This window comes from Bos indicus, chromosome 23, assembly GCF_029378745.1.
Source record: "Bos indicus isolate NIAB-ARS_2022 breed Sahiwal x Tharparkar chromosome 23, NIAB-ARS_B.indTharparkar_mat_pri_1.0, whole genome shotgun sequence".
Classification (NCBI taxonomy): domain Eukaryota; kingdom Metazoa; phylum Chordata; class Mammalia; order Artiodactyla; family Bovidae; genus Bos; species Bos indicus.
This window is the reverse complement of record NC_091782.1, coordinates 48,188,677-48,207,133: the sequence shown is the minus strand read 5'-3', so window position 1 is coordinate 48,207,133 and position 18,457 is coordinate 48,188,677. Positions and strand designations below refer to the sequence as shown.

Below are 18,457 nucleotides of genomic sequence, written 5' to 3'. Positions count from 1 at the left end.
ATGGAGGAGCCTGGTGGGCTACAGTCCATGGGGTCACAAGGAGTCGAACACGACTGAGCGAGTGACTTAACTTAAATATGTTTAATAATTCAGTGGTTCATGCACACTTTCTTTTATGTATTGAACAAATAGACAATAAAAATGTACTATATTCTGCAGAACCTGTTAGAGATTGAGGAGAGAAAGTTGAAGAAAATATCACTTTACTACACAAGAAGATTTTAGTCTAAAGAGAAAGAGGGACACATGGAAAGTTAATTCTTAGATGCTGGAAGGATCAAGTAAAACAGGTAATTTTAGCAAAAAGGAGTTGGTCCCCCCTGGCAGGCTCCACAAAGAAAACACTTAAACTGAGTCCAAGAGAATAATTACTTTGCCAAGTGGTACTTGAGTAGTTGTATGCCAGGCTGGATGAAGCACAGGCTACAATCAAGATTGCTGGGAGAAATATCAGTAACCTCAGACATGCAGATGACACCATCTTTATGGCAGAAAGCGAAGATGAACCAAAGAACCTCTTGATGAAAGGGAAAGAGGAAAGTAAAAAAGTGGCCTTAAAACTCAACACTCAAAAAATTAAGATCATGGCATCCGGTCCCATCATCAGTTTAGTTGCTCAGTCAGGCCCGACTCTTTGTAACTTCATGGACTGCAGCAGGCCAGGCTTCCCCATCCATCACCAACTCCCAGAGCTTCCTCAAACTCATGTTCATCATGTTGGTGATGCCATCCAACCATCTTATCCTCTGTTGCCTGCTTCTCCTCCTGCCTTCAATCTTTCCCAGCATCAGGGTCTTTTCTAATGAGTCAGGTCTTCACATTAGGTGGCCAGAGTATTGGACTTCAGCTTCAGCATCAGTCCTTCCAATGAATATCCAGGACTGATTTCCTTTAGGATGGATTGGTTGGATCTCCTTGCAGTCCAAGGGACTCTCAGGAGTCTTCTCCAACACCACAGTTCAAAAGCATCAATTCTTCAGCGCTCAGCTTTATAGTCCAACTCTCACATCTATACATGACCACTGGAAAAACCATAGCTTTGACTAGCTGGACCTTTGTTGGAAAAGTATCGTCTCTGCTTTTTAATATGCAGTCTAGGTTGCTCATAGCTTTTCTTCCAAGGGGCAAGGCATCTTTTAATATCATGGCTGCAATCACCATCTGCAGTGACTCTGGAGCCCAAGAAAATAAAGTCTATCACTGTTTCCATTGTTTCCCCATCCATTTGCCATGAAGTGATGGGACCAGATGCTATGATCTTAGTTTTTTGAATGTTGAGTTTTAAGCCAGCTTTTTCACTCTCCTCTTTCATCATCAAGAGGTTTTTAGTTCTTCTTCACTATCTGCCATAAGGGTGATATCATCTCTGTATCTGAGGTTATTGATATTTCTTCCATCAATCTTAATTCCAGCTTGTGCTTTATCCAGCCTGGCATTTCGCATGATGTATAATTGTTAAATAAGCAGTCCCATTATGTCATGGAAAATAGATGGGGAAACAATGAAAACAGTGACAGACTTTATTTTGGGGGGATCCAAAATCACTGCAGATGGTGACTACAGCCATGAAATTAAAAGACACTTGCTCCTCAGAAGAAAAACTATGACCAACCTAGACAACATATTAAAAAGCAGAGACATTACTTTGGCAACAAAGGTCTGTCTAGTCAAAGCTATTATTTTTCTAGTAGTCATGTATGGATATGAGAGTTGGACTATAGAGAAGGCTGAGCACAGAAGAATTGATGCTTTTGAACTGTGGTGCTGGAGAAGATTCTTGAGAGTCACTTGGACTGCAAGGAGATCCAACAGTCCACCCTAAAGGAAATCAGTCCTGATATTCATTGGAAGGGCTGATGCTGAAGCTGAAGCTCCAATACTTCGACCACCTGATGTGGAGAACTGATTCACTGGAAAATACACCAGTACAGAGCCCTAGGAGATACTGACATTAACCAGAAGAGGCTGGTGGAGCCAATGAAAACGCAAGGAGATTAGTACTAAAAGAAGGAAGTTAATCTAGGGAACTGGCTAACAAAGGCATCACAGCAAAAAGGCAGAAATACTGTTCCCCTCCTCCTGTTCACTCAAAGTCACGTGAAAGCTGATGATCATGTCATGTGTGGAAACTCATTCTTTTTTATTCTTCACAATCCTTGTGTCATTTTGCCCAATATATAAACAGCAGTTGTGAACAAATATTCTTATAAGAAAATTAGAGTGCTGGACAATATGGACCACGTGGTTGTCTCTCCTCAATTCAACTAATTTAAAAAAATCATCAATATACAATGGAGTGGCAGGATTTGTACAGTGGTGGCAATCATATACAATAGTCAATGGTTTTGAGAACAATGACAGAAAATTTAACAACTTGCTGGTATGCTAAGAGAATGAGTGTCTTTTGTGCAATGAAAATGCAAATCTACTTCAAGCCAACTCACCTTCCTTCTCTCACCATTGAGTCCTCTCCACTGCTCAGATCTTTTTATGATATAGCTTAGCTCCTGATTGGAAATCTCCAAATCATATGGTATAAAAAACTTGCTTTCTTCACTGTGGATGCGCTGAAATGTGTCTAATATCCAAGAATCATTGTGCAATCTAAAAAAAAAATCATTTATCTGTTTTTTTCCCCAAATAATTGTTTGCTTTTTCCCAAAAAATGTTAAATAATTTTTTTCTTTTATAAATTTGTATGTATTTAATTCACTAGTCCCCCTTCTTTTTCAGAAATTATTTGTTTGTGATTTAATAATTTTCTCTGCTAAATATCATAATCCCACAACAATTTGGGGTTTTATAGTTGTCTCTAGAAGTTTACAATGTCTAAGTTATAGACTATTGAAAAATGAGAAATATTTAGTCACTAATTTGTATATGAGGGCCTAAATTAGTTCAAATCTGAAGGATTTGCCAAAGGAAATTTAAGCTGGGACTTACCTTTCCTCAGTAAGTTGGTTTTAGAGCCATGTCACCAGCTCAGTTAGCACAGAGATTTTGCTTTACGGTATGAATCCATAAATGGACAAATCTGGTGAAACGTCTAACCTGTTGAACTACTCATTTAATCCGTTCCCATTTTAAAAACCAACTCCAAGTATTCATTTAGAAAAGCACATTTCTCTTGTGATGTTGATAAAGTGACCGCATTAATATTTCATTGGTAACATTTAGCTGAATTATAAACATTAATTAAGCCAATACTTATAAAAGTTTTCCACAAATTACTTCTAAGTTCAGAGAAGAGAAAATGTGTATTCTATCCCTAATTTACCAACATATTTGTTTTAATATAATGTTTGTTTTTGTAAAAGTATAAGTAAAATTTAGGAATTCCCTGGCAGTCCAGTTGTTAGGACGCTTTGCTTCCACTACAGGGGGTATGAGTTCAATCCCTGGTCGGGGAGCTAAGATCTTGCATGTCGAGTGTGGCAAAAATTTTGGGGAAATATCATATTTAACCTGTGACTTAGCAGACACTTGGTACACCATGCTTCATGGAACCAGTTTAAGGACAAAATTGTACCACTAACATTCTGTAGGCCAGATCAAGAACCCCAATGCATCACAGTGTTAATAAACTACCCATAAGAGAAGTGAGTTTATACAAGATGCCGAGATATAAACTGGACTATCAAGCTAGTTAAGGATCACATGGAAATTGTTTCTATACAAACTGGAGAATTTTAAATATTTTCTTTCAATGGTTAGAAAATTATCTTGTGCTCTAAATGCACTTGATAATAAAATTTAAACATATTGCTTTCCTATTATAATGGTTATAATACATACATTGTGTTATTTAGCCTTACTTTAATCCTGTTATTTACATATTAACATATTAAAATCAAAAAAGTTAGTCTGACTGTTTTTAAGTAGCAGAGAGAGAAATTAAATTCAGCACTAACTCCAGAGTTCATTATATTCCATCATCTGACTCCTCAGTAAAAATAACTGCATCTATCTTGATTGTTTCCAAATAGCATAATAGATGTTTTGACTCTTCCTGTCAAATATGATACCTGTGTTTTCCCACCTCCCCAACTATTTTTCATTCATCACAGAGTGGAAATACAGTCAGCCTTCTGTATCTGCAGACTCTACATCTACATATTCAACAAATCAGGGATTGGAAAAATTTTGAAAAAAATTCCAGAAAATTCCCAAAAGCAAAACTTGAATTTGTAGTACACAAGTAACGACTTATGTAGCATTTACATAGTATTAGGTATTATAAATAATCTAGAGATAATTCCAAGCACAGTTGACCCTTGAGCAACATGGGTTTGAATTGTTCAGATCTGCTTACACAGGGATCTTTTTCAATGCGTTTTCAGTCATCCTTCCGATCTTTTTGCATCCATGACTTCAGCCTGTGATGTATCACAAAGGCAATACACACTCTGCATTCTGTAGTTCGTTGAACCCTGGGAGGTGGAATCCCAGGATATGGAGGGCTGACTATAGGGCTTGAGCATCTTTTTTTGTTTGTTTTGTTTGGGGATTTTTTTGGTTTTTTTTTAACTTCGGCCATATAGTGGCATGTGGTATCTTAGCTCCTCAAACAGGGATCAAACCCATGCTCTCTGAACTGGAAGCATAGAGTCTTAACCACTGGATGAGCAGGGAAGTCTGGGACTTGAACATCTTATCCACAGGTGTTCTGGAACCAGTCCTCCATGGATACTGAGAAATGACTGTAAAAGCAAAATTCCTCCCCCCCGGCGTCTCTGATGGTCCATATGGCTTGGTGCCATCTTGAAATGCAACTGCTGTTCTTCCCATGCTTGGAGATTCTAGGTCGGCCATTTGAATGATTTGCTAGTTGTCTTGTTAAACAAGAACTAGTCTTTACCATTCTCTTAAGCTTGTTTAATGTAACATTCATCTTTTTCTTTTAATGGTGGTAAGATTTAATGCAGTTAAATTACTGTCAATTTGCTGCTATAAACATTTTCTATATGAAGATTTTAAGTGCAGGATTATCAACAATGCAATTAACTTTGAATTAATTAGGAATCACAGTCCTATTCCTGCTGGCTTCTGTTCCTTTTGCCCAGGAAATGACTGTCTCCTTTTTATATCTCCTTCATTCTGTGTGAAAGAATGATTGTAAAAAACATCCAAGCCAGGATCTACAGGATGGTATACAAATGCTTTAACAGAGAACAGGATGACGCACTGGAATATGGAAAGCTGTTGTTGATGTTGTTCAGTCGCCCAGTCACGTCTGACTCTTTGCAACCCCATGGACCGCAGCACACCAGGCCTTCCCATTCCTTTACCACCTCCCGAAGTTTGCCAAGGTCCATGTCATTGCAATGGTGATACCACCCAGCCGTCTCGTCCTCTGATGCCCTCTTCTCTTTCTGCCCTCAATTTTTCCCAGCATCAGGGACTTTTCCTATGAGTCAGCTGTTTGTGGCAGGTGACCAAAATACTGGAACCTCGGCTTCCACGTGGAAACTACGTGAAGTTTGTGTGTTAGTCGCTCAATCGTATCCAACTCTTTGTGACCCCATGTACTGAAGGCCGCCAGGCTCCTCTGTCCATGGAATTCTCTAGACGAGAATACTGGAGTGGGTTGCCATTTTCTTCTCCAGGGGATCTTCCTGATCCAAAGATCAAACCCAGGTCTCTTGCGTTGCAGGTGGGTTCTTTACAATCTGAGCCACCAGGGAAGCCCCTGGTTTAATCACATTTAATTAAAAAAATTTTTTTTGCCACTTTGAGTGTCATTTCCCAGTGAAAACTTCACTATGAGTTAATAATGAATCAACTTACCAACCTTTATTAGTTTTGAAAAGCATATTTCTCAGCTCTATGGACTTCCCTGGTGGCTCAGATGGTAAAGAATCTGCCTGCAATGCAGGTGACCTGGGTTTGATTTTTGGGGGGTTTGTTTTTAATATCATAAAAATTTATGATATTGAGAGTCCCTTGGACTGCAAGGAGATCCAACCAGTCCATTCTGAAGGAGATCAGCCCTGGGAAGGACTGATGCTGAAGCTGAAACTCCAATACTTTGGCCACCTCATGCGAAGAGTTGATTCATTGGAAAAGACTCTGATGCTGGGAGGGATTGGGGGCAGGAGGAGAAGGGGACGACAGAGGATGAGATGGCTGGATGGCATCATCAACTCGATGGACGTGAGCCTGAGTGAACTCCGGGAGTTGGTGAAGGACAGGGAGGCCTGGCGTGCTGCGATTCATGGGGTCGCAGAGTCGGACACGACTGAGCGACTAATCTGATCTGATCTGATTGAAATATACATCATTACATGATGATGGTTGAAATTTTTAATTTTTTTAGCAATATAACTGTTCAGTATGCCTAAAAATTTTACATTTTAAAATTATTTCTTCAAAAGGTAATTAAAGTAGAAACTACATTCTACCTGTTCATAAAGCCTTAGGCATTATTGTTTATAGAAGCAGGTCACATATTATGCCAGAGGTTCTGGTGATGGACAATGAGACAAAGTAATTTACGAAGTCCTCTGCCCTGTGTCCTACCTTTGCAGCAATTCACTGTTGGTGAGTGGCAGAAGCTATTATGTTCGGTTCACATCCGAATGTGGGTCATTCATAGAAACCTAGCATGTGACATTTCTTTTAAAGCTAAAAAGGACACGTGTGAACATTTAGTTAACATAGTATTTTAAGGGTCATGAAAAGGATGGAATCTATAACGTTAAATAACTCTAATTCAAAAAACATGTATAAAAATGAAGAAGAATCAAATACGATTGCTTATTTCTAACTCCAGAACTTACAAAGGAGTTTAGCAGCATGGGTCTTTACATGTGGTAGTCAACGTGCTTGGATATAAGTTGGAAAAGTACCTTATCTGCTGGCATAAGTACTTTAGACTGTGGCGGGTTCAGATCCGTACAGACATCATGTAAACAGTCAAGCTTCTTACAGAGTGACAAGCACGTGCTTGCCAAAATTCATTCATTCATTTTTTAAATATTTAAATTTTTTTTCTAAAATCCACATATTCATTAGCAGAATTGTTGAACACTTTAGATGAGGTGTATGACACTGATGAGGAGGTTAGATGGCATCACTGAGTCAAAGCACAGGAATCTGAGCAAACTCCAGGATATAGTGGACAGAGGAGACTGGTGTGCTGCGGTCCACGGGGTCCCAAAGTCAGACACAACTTAGCAACTGAACAACAAGTGGCACTGAAGCGTTGATATGTATGGAGAAAGTTTTTATTGTCTTTCCGGAAACCCCTCAGTAGTCACCATTCTGTTTGCTGTTTTTGCTGATTAGCCAGCAAGTTGCGTCCAACTTTTTGCGACCCCATGGACTGTAGCCTGCCAGGCTCCTCTGCCCATGGGATTCCCCAGGCAAAAGTACTGGAGTAGGTGGCATTTCTTTCTCCATAGGATCTTCCTGACCTAGGGACTGAACCTGGGTCTCCCAAATTGCAGGCAGATTCTTTACCACCGAGCTACCAGGGAAGCTCACCATCCTGTTAATAGTAATTAAAATCCAAATGGCTTTGGTACGAAATTGCACTAAATAGAGAAAGGGGAAATACAAGGAAAGGATAAAGAAGAAAAATAAAACAAAGAAGATAAAGTAATTTTAGTAAAAGGAAAAAGAAGTTCAGAAAACAAAAATGTGCACACAATTGAAAATAGTCAAGACTGACTAACTCCCTCCCCACAAATCCGCATTTCCAGAGGCTGTCCTACCGTGGGTTTTGAGTTGTTAAGTGAATATTTTTCAACGTGTATGTAGGTTCATGTCTGTAAGTGGACAATCATCTTCCTCATTCATTCCTTGATCATGCATTTAATCGGTCAGCAAATATCCACATATCCCTATCAAAAGCCGGGAGAAGGAAATGGCAACCCACTCCAGTGTTCTTGCCTGGAGAATCCCAGGGACAGAGGAGCTTGGCGGGCTGCTGTCTATGGGGTCGCACAGAGTCGGACACGACTGAAGCAACTTAACAGCAGCAGCGGCAGCTATCAAATGCCAAGAACCTACAACTAGGAAGAGAGGGCATAGGGAAGATTCCTAGAAAGGGATGGATGAAAAGGAGCCCTCATGACAGAGCAATGGGGAGACACAGAGCATTAAGGGCATATATGTGGGGAAGGCATGGCCCCGGTCAAGAGACCTTATATATGCAAAAACAATAGGAAGCCATTAGGGCAACAGCAACAGATGATAAAGCATCTGCCTGCCAATGCAGGAGACCCAGGTTCAATCCCTGGGTCAGGAAGATCCCCTGGAGAAGGAAATGGCAACCCACTCCAGTATTCTTGCCTATAGAATTCCATGGACAAAGCAGTCATATATATGACTATATATATATAGTCAAAAATTATCTGGCTACAGTGAGACCAGACTAACAATTTAAGAGAGATGAAATTATTTAGCTATATATTAATTAGATAATATTCAGAACTTTTCCCTCAACATGGCAAATACTAGTTTGCTTTAATAAGGAAAATTGTAAAGAAGATTAATTCAGAAGTGGAAAATCTTTGATTATCTTATACATATTCCCTAGACAATGAATATGCTCATAATACTCTCATCAAAATCCGTCTTTAAATTATTTCAATCCAAATTAATTTTACTAAGTAATAAATGACAGCAGCTAAACTTATAAGGCTGTTTGGGACTATTAAGACAATGATTAAGAAGACATCAGCACCCCAAAAACTAATTAACTCAAGTACCAGTCTTTGAGATTTGTGTACCACTTCCAGGAATATGTAAGCTTAAACAAACCTAACCGACATTTAAAGTGTGGTTTCTCATTCTCTGCATATTATTAAAAAAAGATGAATGCAGCCTATAGATCTTTTGGATTATTCAGATAAAGAATTTAGAGTTATAAGATTTGTATAAAATCAAGAGAAGCTTTTTTTGAAAGGGTTATGAGGAATGCTGCAGAGCCAAATAAGCAGTAAACACTCTGAGAGATACAGGTGGTCTTCAAAGTTTCTCCTTGAGTCAATGCCTATAGATGGCCATCTATAAAAGTTTGGTAAACAGGTAAAATTTTGAAAAGAAATTCTAGAAAAGAGAAACTCTATTATATCTGAAACATAAGCTGGTGAATTAAAATTACTTAAAAGAAAAGCCCGTAAGATAAAATGGCAAAACAGTTAATATTTAAAGATAGTGCAAACAAAGAACAGACAAGAAAAATTTTAAAAAACAATGCTGTATTTAGATCTTGACACTAGCCACAGCAAATGAATTCTACATGGCTTATGATTAGGATTTCATTGAAAATAATGTCTAAATAAAAATAGAAGCAAACACTTGTAAAATCTCTAATGGGGATATATTTTTGATTAAGAGCTATTTAAATAAGTCATAAGAATGATCAAAGACTTGACTGTATATAAATTATGAATATTTATGTTTTAAAAATTAAAAATTCATTTAAAAGGTAATTATCAAATGGGGAAAATATCTGTTAAAGTATGACACAAGAGTTAATACTGCTATTATGTATTAAACTCACGTGACTTAGTAATAAAAACTTAGAAAAAAAGGGAAAAGGACACTTGAAAGGCATTTCACAAAAGAGAAAATATAAATGGGTCATAAACATATTGAGAATATTTAGTAACTGGAAAATGCATGCATGTTTAGAAAAGGATGAGATTCTGCTTCTTCTGTGAGATTACAAAAGGTTAATGCATGATATGAACATAATTTGGTGTTTCCCCACGCACAGTTGTAAAAGCATAAATCTATACAACTTCCCTAGAAAACAATTTCAAATTAGTTACAGGATGTCTTAGAAACATCAGCTCTGAACCAGAATGTCTAGGACTCTACTCAAACAGTAATTGAAAATGAGGGCAAGATCTTGAGTCTTAAGATGTTCACCAGAATTATTTATAAGATGCACAAAAATGAAAAATAATTCTATCATCCAGGAATAAAGTAGTATTTAAATATTTTATACTGCATATATGCTATAAAATATTGTATAGACATTACATGCTCATGAAGTAAAGAATATGAAAATATCATGTAACATTAAGTTTAAATCAATATATACATATAAGAAAAAATATCATGTGGGATCATTTATATATAGAATCTAAAAAAATGATACAAATAAGAAATTATTTACAAAACAGAAAGAGACTCACAGACACAAAAAACTAACTTATGGTTACCAAAACAGAGAGCAGGAGGTGTATGGAGAAGATAAATTGGAAGTTTGGGATTAACAGATACACACAACTATATACAAAATAGATAAAAAAGAAAAAAACAAGGGCCTACTGTATAGCCCAGGGAACTATACTCAATATATTGTAATAATGTATAATGGAAAATAATCTGAAAAATAATATGTATATATATGTATAACTGAATCTTCTTGTTATACACTTGAAATTAACACAACATTGTAAATTAACTATACTGCAGTTTAAAAGAAACCAAAACAAATGAAAAATTGACATATAGAGTTATCCTGAGTATAATTTCAACTTTGTAAAAACAAACATACACAGGAAAAGATGGAAATGAATTGTCAAAAGATGAATAATGTTAGTACTTAACAAATTACTAGTGTTTTAAAGTTATTTTTTTATTCTTTTCTATAGTTTCAATTTCATAACTATACGACATATATGCTACCTATAATAACAAAAATCATTAAAAAGATCGATACTTCTATTACAACTACAAAATCCAAAGTAATTACACCCAGTTCAAGAACCTCCTTGCACAGAGGCAAAGAACCAGCATCCCAGTCAACTCTTCTCCTAGAGCTCCAGAAAGTGAGGATTTTTCTAGCAGAAAATCTTCAGCAAGAAATCACTCAGGCTCTTGGCAAAATGAAATCCAGTCAGCCCAACTCCATATGGTCCAAGCTGGAGCTTACACAGCCAGTCCCCATACTGGGGAACTTCTGGTGCCCAGAGCTAGACCAAATGCCCTCTCAGCAGCCTGCACCACAGCCCTGAGCTCCTTTGCACGTCTTTGATGCCAACTGGGTTATCACATGTTTTGACAGCATTGATCCAAAAGCTCAGAAGAGTTAGGAGTATTGCTTTAAAATCTGCCTTAGCAATGCACACTTCAGTCAACATGTACAGATCCATATTGGCATTATTCCCTGAGATGAGTTTCCTGAGTTTGGAGTCTCTTTGCCTACATCCTTGTTTTCCTTCTAGCTAAATTATATGAAGACTTCAAAAATCACTCAAATGTTCTATTTCAACTAAAGTGTTTGGCTACTGTCCTTGCCATGTCCAGACTTGGGCAGGTTCCTTTCCTCCATGTTCCCAGAGACTCCTGTGTTGACCTCTTCCTGCTGCTGCTGCTGCTGCTGCTAAGTCGCTTCAGTCGTGTCCGACTCTGTGCCATCCCATAGACCGCAACCCACCAGGCTCCCCCGTCCCTGGGATTCTCCAGGCAAGAACACTGGAGTGGGTTGCCATTTCCTTCTCCAATGCATGAAAGTAAAAAGTGAAAGTGAAGTCGCTCAGTCGTGTCCAACTCTTAGTGACCCCATGGACTACAGCCTACCAGGCTCCTGCATCCATGGGATTTTCCAGGCAAGAGTACTGGAGTGGGGTGCCATTGCCTTCTCCGTGACCTCTTCCTGGCACTTTTTAAAAAATTGTTTAAAACACTTAACATGAAATCTATCCTCTTAGTAATTTTTTAAGTGCATGGTATAGTATTTTTTGCTAGAGGCAAAATATTACCCAGCAGATCTCTAGAACTTAATCATATTGCATAACTGAACCTTTCTATCTATTGAATAGCCACTTCCTAGTTTCCCTTTCCTCGGCCTTTGAAAGCCATCATTCTATTCTGCTTCTGTGACTTGGACTGTTTTAGATATCTCATGTAAGTGGAATCATGCAGTACTTGTCCTTCAATGATAGCTTATTTCACTTAGTATAATGTCCTCAAAATTCATCATTGTTGTCACATAATACAGGACTCCCTTCTTCTTTAAGGCTGAACGACATTCCATTGTAAGTATCAGTTCAGTTCAGTTCAGTTCAGTCGCTCAGTAGTGTCCAACTCTTTGTGACCCCATGAATCCCAGCACGCCAGGCCTCCCTGTCCATCACAAACTCCTGGAGTTCACTCAGACTTAAGTTCATCGAGTCAGTGATGCCATCCAGCCATCTCATCCTCTGTCATCCCCTTCTCCTCCTGCCCTCAATCCCTCCCAGCATCAGAGTCTTTTCCAGTGAGTCAGCTCTTCACATGAGGTGACCAAAGTACTGGAGTTTCAGCTTCAGCATCATTCCCTCCAAAGAAATCCCAGGGCTGATCTCCTTCAGAATGGACTGGTTGGATCTCCTTGCAGTCCAAGGGACTCGCAAGAATCTTCTCCAACACCACACTTCAAAAGCATCAATTCTTCAGTGCTCAGCCTTCTTCACAGTCCAATTCTCACATCCATACATGACCACAGGAAAAACCATAGCCTTGACTAGATGGACCTTTGTTGGCAAAGTAATGTCTCTGCTTTTGAATATGCTATCTAGGTTGGTCATAACTTTCCTTCCAAGGAGTAAGCGTCTTTTAATTTCATGGCTGCAATCACTATCTGCAGTGATTTTGGAGCCCCCAAAAATAAAGTCTGACACTGTCTCCACTGTTTCCCCATCTATTTCCCATGAAGTGATGGGACCAGATGCCATGATCTTCGTTTTCTGAATGTTGAGCTTTAAACCAACTTTTTCACTCTCCACTTTCATCAAGAGGCTTTTTCCTCTTCACTTTCTGCCATAAGAGTGGTGTCATCTGCATATCTGAGGTTATTGATATTTCCCTGGCAATCTTGATTCCAGCTTGTGTTTCTTCCAGTCCAAGAGTTTCTCATGATGTACTCTGCATATAAGTTAAATAAGCAGGGTGACAATATACAGCCTTGACGTACTCCTTTTCCTATTTGGAACCAGTCTGTTGTTCCATGTCCGGTTCTAACTGTTGCTTCCTGACCTGCATACAGATTTCTCAAGAGGCAGGTCAGGTGGTCTGGTATTCCCATCTCTTGAAGACTTTTCCACAGTTTATTGTGATCCACACAGTCAAAGGCTTTGGCATAGTCAATAAAGCATAAATAGATGTTTTTCTGGAACTCCCTTGCTTTTTTGATGATCCAGCGGATGTTGGCAATTTGATCTCTGGGTCTTCTGCCTTTTCTAAAACCAGCTTGAATATCAGGAAGTTCACGGTTCACGTATTGCTAAAGCCTGGCTTGGAGAATTTTGAGCATGACTTTACTAGCATGTGAGATGAGTGCAATTGTGCAGTAGTTTGAGCATTCTTTGGCATTGCCTTTCTTTGGGATTGGAATGAAAACTGACCTTTTCCAGTCCTGTGGCCACTGCTGAGTTTTCCAAATTTGCTGGCATATTGAGTGAAGCACTTTCACAGCATCATCTTTTGGGATTTGAAATAGCTCAACTGGAATTCCATCACCTCCACTAGCTTTGTTCGTAGTGATGCTTTCTAAGGCCCACTCGACTTCACATTCCAGGATGTCTGGCTCTAGGTCAGTGATCACACCATTGTGATCATCTGGGCCGTGAAGATCTTTTTTGTACAGTTCTTCTGTGTATTCTTGCCACCTCTTCTTAATATCTTCTGCTTCTGTTAGGTCCATACAATTTCTGTCCTTTATCGAGCCCATCTTTGCATGAAATGTTCCCTTGGTATCTCTAATTTTCTTGAAGAGATCTCTAGTCTTTCCCATTCTGTTGTTTTCCTCTATTTCTTTGCATTGATCACTGAGGAAGGCTTTCCTATCTCTCCTTGCTATTCTTTGGAACTCTGCATTCAGATGCTTATATTTTTCCTTTTCTCCTTTGCTTTTCACTTCTCTTCTTTTCACAGCTATTTGTAAGGCCTCCCCAGACAGTCATTTTGCTTTTCTGCATTTCTTTTCCATGGGCATAGTCTTGATCCCTGTCTCCTGTACAATGTCACGAACCTCATTCCATAGTTCATCAGGCACTCTATCTATCAGATCTAGGCCCTTAAATCTATTTCTCACTTCCACTGTATAATCATAAGGGATTTGATTTAGGTCATACCTGAATGCTCTAGTGATTTTCCCTACTTTCTTCAATTTAAGTATAAATTTGGTAATAAGGAGTTCATGATCTGAGCCACAGTCAGCTCCCGGTCTTGTTTTTGTTGACTATATACAGCTTCTCCATCTTTGGCTGCAAAGAACATAATCAATTTGATTTCAGTGTTGACCGTCTGGTGATGTCCATGTGTAGAGTGTTCTCTTGTGTTGTTGAAAAAGGGTGTTTGCTATGACCAGTGCATTTTCTTGGCAAAACTGTATTAGTTTTTGCTTCATTCCGTATTCCAAGGCCAAATTTGCCTGTTACTCCAGGTGTTTCTTGACTTTTTACTTTTGCATTCCAGTCCCCTATAATGAAAAGGACATCTTTTTTCGGTGTTAGTTCTAAAAGGTCTTGTAGGTCTTCATAGAACCATTCAACTTCAGCTTCTTCAGCGTTACTGGTTGGGGCACAGACTTGGATTACTGTGATATTGAATGGTTTGCCTTGGAAATGAACAGAGATCATTCTGTCGTTTTTGAGATTGCATCCAAGTACTGCATTTTGGACTCTTTTGTTGACCATGATGGCCACTCCATTTCTTCTGAGGGATTCCTGCCTGCAGTAGTACATATAATAGTCATCTGAGTTAAATTCTCCCATTCCAGTCCATTTCAGTTCGCTGATTCCTAGAATGTCAACATTCACTCTTGCCATCTCTTGTTTGACCACTTCCAATTTGCCTTGATTCATGGACCTGACATTCCAGGTTCCTATGCAATATTGCTCTTTACAGCATCAGACCTTGCTTCTATCACCAGTCACATCCACAGCTGGGTATTCTTTTTGCTTTGGCTCTATCCCTTGTAAGTATATACCATATTTTTTCCCATTCATCTGCTAATGGACATTTAGCTTGTTTCTACAGCTTAGTTAGGAGTTAGTGTTAGTCACTCAGTCACGTCTGGCTCTTTGTGACCCCGTGGACTGTAGCCCACCAGGCTCCTGTGTCCATGGAATTCTCCAGGCAAGACTACTGGAGTGGGTAGCCATTCCCTTCTCTAGGGATCAAACTTGAGTCTCCTGCATTGCAGGCAGACAATTTACCATCAGAACCATCAGGGAAGCTTGGCTATTGTGAATAGTGCTCCGATGAACATGGGGGTGCTAATTTCTCTTTAAGGTCCTGATTTTAATATTTTTGAATAAATCTCCAGAACTGGAATTGTTGGATTATATTATAGAACCACAGTATTTATAAAAGTATGGTACTGCATAGACACAGACACACAGAGCAATAGAACGAACTAGAGAGCCCAGAAATAAGTCCATGCATATAGTCAACTGATCTTTAACAAAAGTACCAAGAGTACACAATGGGGAAAGGGTGGTCTTTTCAGTAAATGCTGTTGGGAAAACTGGATATCTACATGCAAAAGAGTAAGATTTGGTGTTTATATTAAACCACTCACAAAAATCAACTCAAAATAGATGAAGTACAAATATAAGACTTGAAACTGTAAGATGTATACCAAAAAATGTAGGAGGAGAGTTTCATGGCATCAGTTTTGGAAATAATTTCAAAACTTTTAAAAAGCACAGCAACAAAAGTAAAATTGGACAAGCGTGACTGTGACAAAACCAAAAGCTTCTGCCAGCAAAGGAAGCCATGGGCAGAGTGAAAATCTTCCCAGCACTTTTATACAGCCTTGTATTTGGACATTTCTTGTTTTTCTCCACCCACGTATTTCGCTTGCTAAGTTAACAACCTGTCAAGTCTACCTCTATGATATTCAGGCTCAACGTTGAAAGATGGTTCTTCTTGTGGTGATTTTGTCAGGGGTGGTGAGAGAGGGAAGAAAGTGAGTTGGAAGAGTGAAGAAAAGAGAAATTTAGACAAGTCTTCCAGAAAATTTTCCAGACTGCCATTGTGTATCATGGGATTGCTCCTTGTTTCTTGTTGGTCCTTGGTTTGAAGAAACAAGTATAATGATTCACAGTAAAATTAGTTCTTCGTATAAAGGAGAAAACATTCCCCAAAGCTCAAATAATTTCTTGGCTGGTCTTCTACACACAAGAAAGAGATCTCTACCTTAGTGTGGAGACGTGCACCTACCCTCTTTTCTTTATCCATATTCCCACAGCCTCAACATATAACAAGACTGGAGGCTGAACACTCTGAAGAACAGGATTGGAACACCTTACCTGAGACAATACACATATAAAATCAAAGACGAAATGATGAACAGTAGGACATAAAGTAGCACCGTGAGCATCACACCAAGAATTCCAGATTGCATGGTTCTTTCAAACATCCAGTACAGTTTTGCCGCATCAGCTACTGGAGTCTCCTCCCTCTGTGTAAGTCGCTGACAAAAGAAGATACAAATGAAAAAATAATAATAATAATAAGGAGAAAACAGTGATCATCAAGTTAGATAATATAAGTATGCAAAAACCATCTGATAGTATAATTTGTTTTTAAATTAAATGTTCAAGGTACACAAGCTGGTCGTATCTTCATTTGCAGGAAGGAAAAGGAAAAGACCCTGCTTGCATGGTTGGCTTACCAGGGTTTTCTCATTTTCTCTATAAGCATTTAAATGAGTGTACTCTACATGTAATTCATAAAGTAAAAGCCATGTTTTATTTATGTACTATTAACTTCTGATTTAATGAGCATAAGATATGAAGAAATTAAATACCATGGTAGAAAGATTCTTTTCTTTCTGAAGCAGATTTGAAAGAAATTTAATTTGTGCTGTGTGTAAAATAGATGGCTATTTTAAAAACTTACAAAAAAAAGTTATCAGGCTATTTAATGCAAGCTTGTAAACAAAAGTTTACATTTGGTCAATTTAATAGCATCTTTATTTTAAACAGGGGAAAATATATTCTTATATTCTTATAGAATATATTTGGGTTAGAAATAAATACAAGACAAAGAGGTCTTTAAAAGTGAATATAAAACTCTGTGTGCCTAAGATGTTGTCATATGACTTCTTTGACCTTTGAGTTTTATAAAACATGAATGTTCTTTAATTATGACTCTCATGATCTCAAGTGGAAGTCATATGCCATATAAATGTAAATAAGGTATTTTTTTCCCGATGTAAGTGAGAAGGACGTCTTTCTCTACTTTTTAAAAAATATTTATTAAACTGACCATTATATAAATATGAATCCTTCTGCAATGCAGAAGATGTGGATTTGGTGCCTGGGTCGGGAATATCCCCTGGAAGAGGGCAAGGCAACCCACTCCAGCATTCTTGCCTGGGAAATCCCATGGACAGAGGAGCCTGGCGGGCTACACTCCATGGGGTCACAAGACAGTCAGACACGACCATAGCGACTAAACAGCAGGGGCACGTTTAAAACGAATCCATAGTTCACATGTAGAGAAAAAACCAGGAGCCTGGAGAGGTTAACTTGTATTTTTCTTACATCAAAATATCTGGCACTGATGTTCCAACTCTCAACTACTGCTTCTTCCACCACCACTCCAGAACTTATTTCTACGTGCTGTTCTGGGATTTACAGAAGTAAATGGATTTCCCTTGCAAAATGTAAGCCTGTTGCTAGGACTTTGGGCAGCAGATCTGAGAAGACATCTCCCTTGCCTTGGCTGTTCGCTAGGCTGGCTTTCCCTTGCTCAGGGTTCCAGGCTGCTCTCACAAGACTAGAGCCCTTGAGGTTCTAAGCCCACTAATGGCTTCTTCGGCCTTGTGTGAGAATGCAGACTTCTTATCTCTGAGAGGAAGGAACCCTGTTTACAACCTGCAGATAAGTGTGATTGGTGACTCTGTGAGATGTAACTTTAACATCATTAAAATGAACTAAAAGCAGTGTGCTTCGAGCTTGCTCATGTACCTAGTGTCCAGTCTCCGTGTAAAGGATTAGAGGTACAATCATGTGCCAGCGAGAGTTTTTTGGTACTTAGAAGAGTTGCTTTCAGGTTCTAGCCTGTGTCTAGCCTGTCTGAAGTCTCAGTACCATGGACCGCCTTGATGACAGGTCAGAAGAGAGAGCCTGATCAGTTAGAGGGACTTCCCAGGTGGCTCAGAGGGTAAAAAATCCCACCTGTAATGCAGGAGACCTGGGTTCAATCCTTGGGTTGGGAAGTTTCCCTGGAGAAGGGAGTGGCAGCCCTCTCCACTATTCTTGCCTGGGGAATTCCGTGGACAGAGGAGTCTGGTGGGCTACAGTTAGAAGTGGTTGTGTTTTCCATCCCATCCTAAGTCTTTTCACCCCTTTGATTAGCCTCATTCACATTCTGAGTGGATTGGCTGGGACCAACTAGATTTTGTCCACGTTCCTATTTCTTGTGGACTCCAGGTTAGTAAGGAGACTTGCCACCAAGGATTACTGAGCAGGAGGGGCAGAGAAGGATGCTATCTACCTTC

General features: G+C 39.0%; 1 protein-coding gene across 1 annotated transcript in view; it reads right to left on the bottom strand.

Annotated features, from left to right (window-relative positions):
• The window catches only part of LOC109576755 (uncharacterized), a 366,105-nt gene that overhangs the window by 66,044 nt on the left and 281,604 nt on the right, over nt 1–18,457 (bottom strand). Inside the window, exons 19-20 of the mRNA XM_070778427.1 lie at nt 16,260–16,423; nt 2,445–2,604 (exon numbers count right to left, since the gene is read on the bottom strand). Of these exons, the coding sequence (XP_070634528.1) occupies nt 2,445–2,604; nt 16,260–16,423 (324 nt within the window). The remainder of the gene's footprint in view (nt 1–2,444; nt 2,605–16,259; nt 16,424–18,457) is intronic.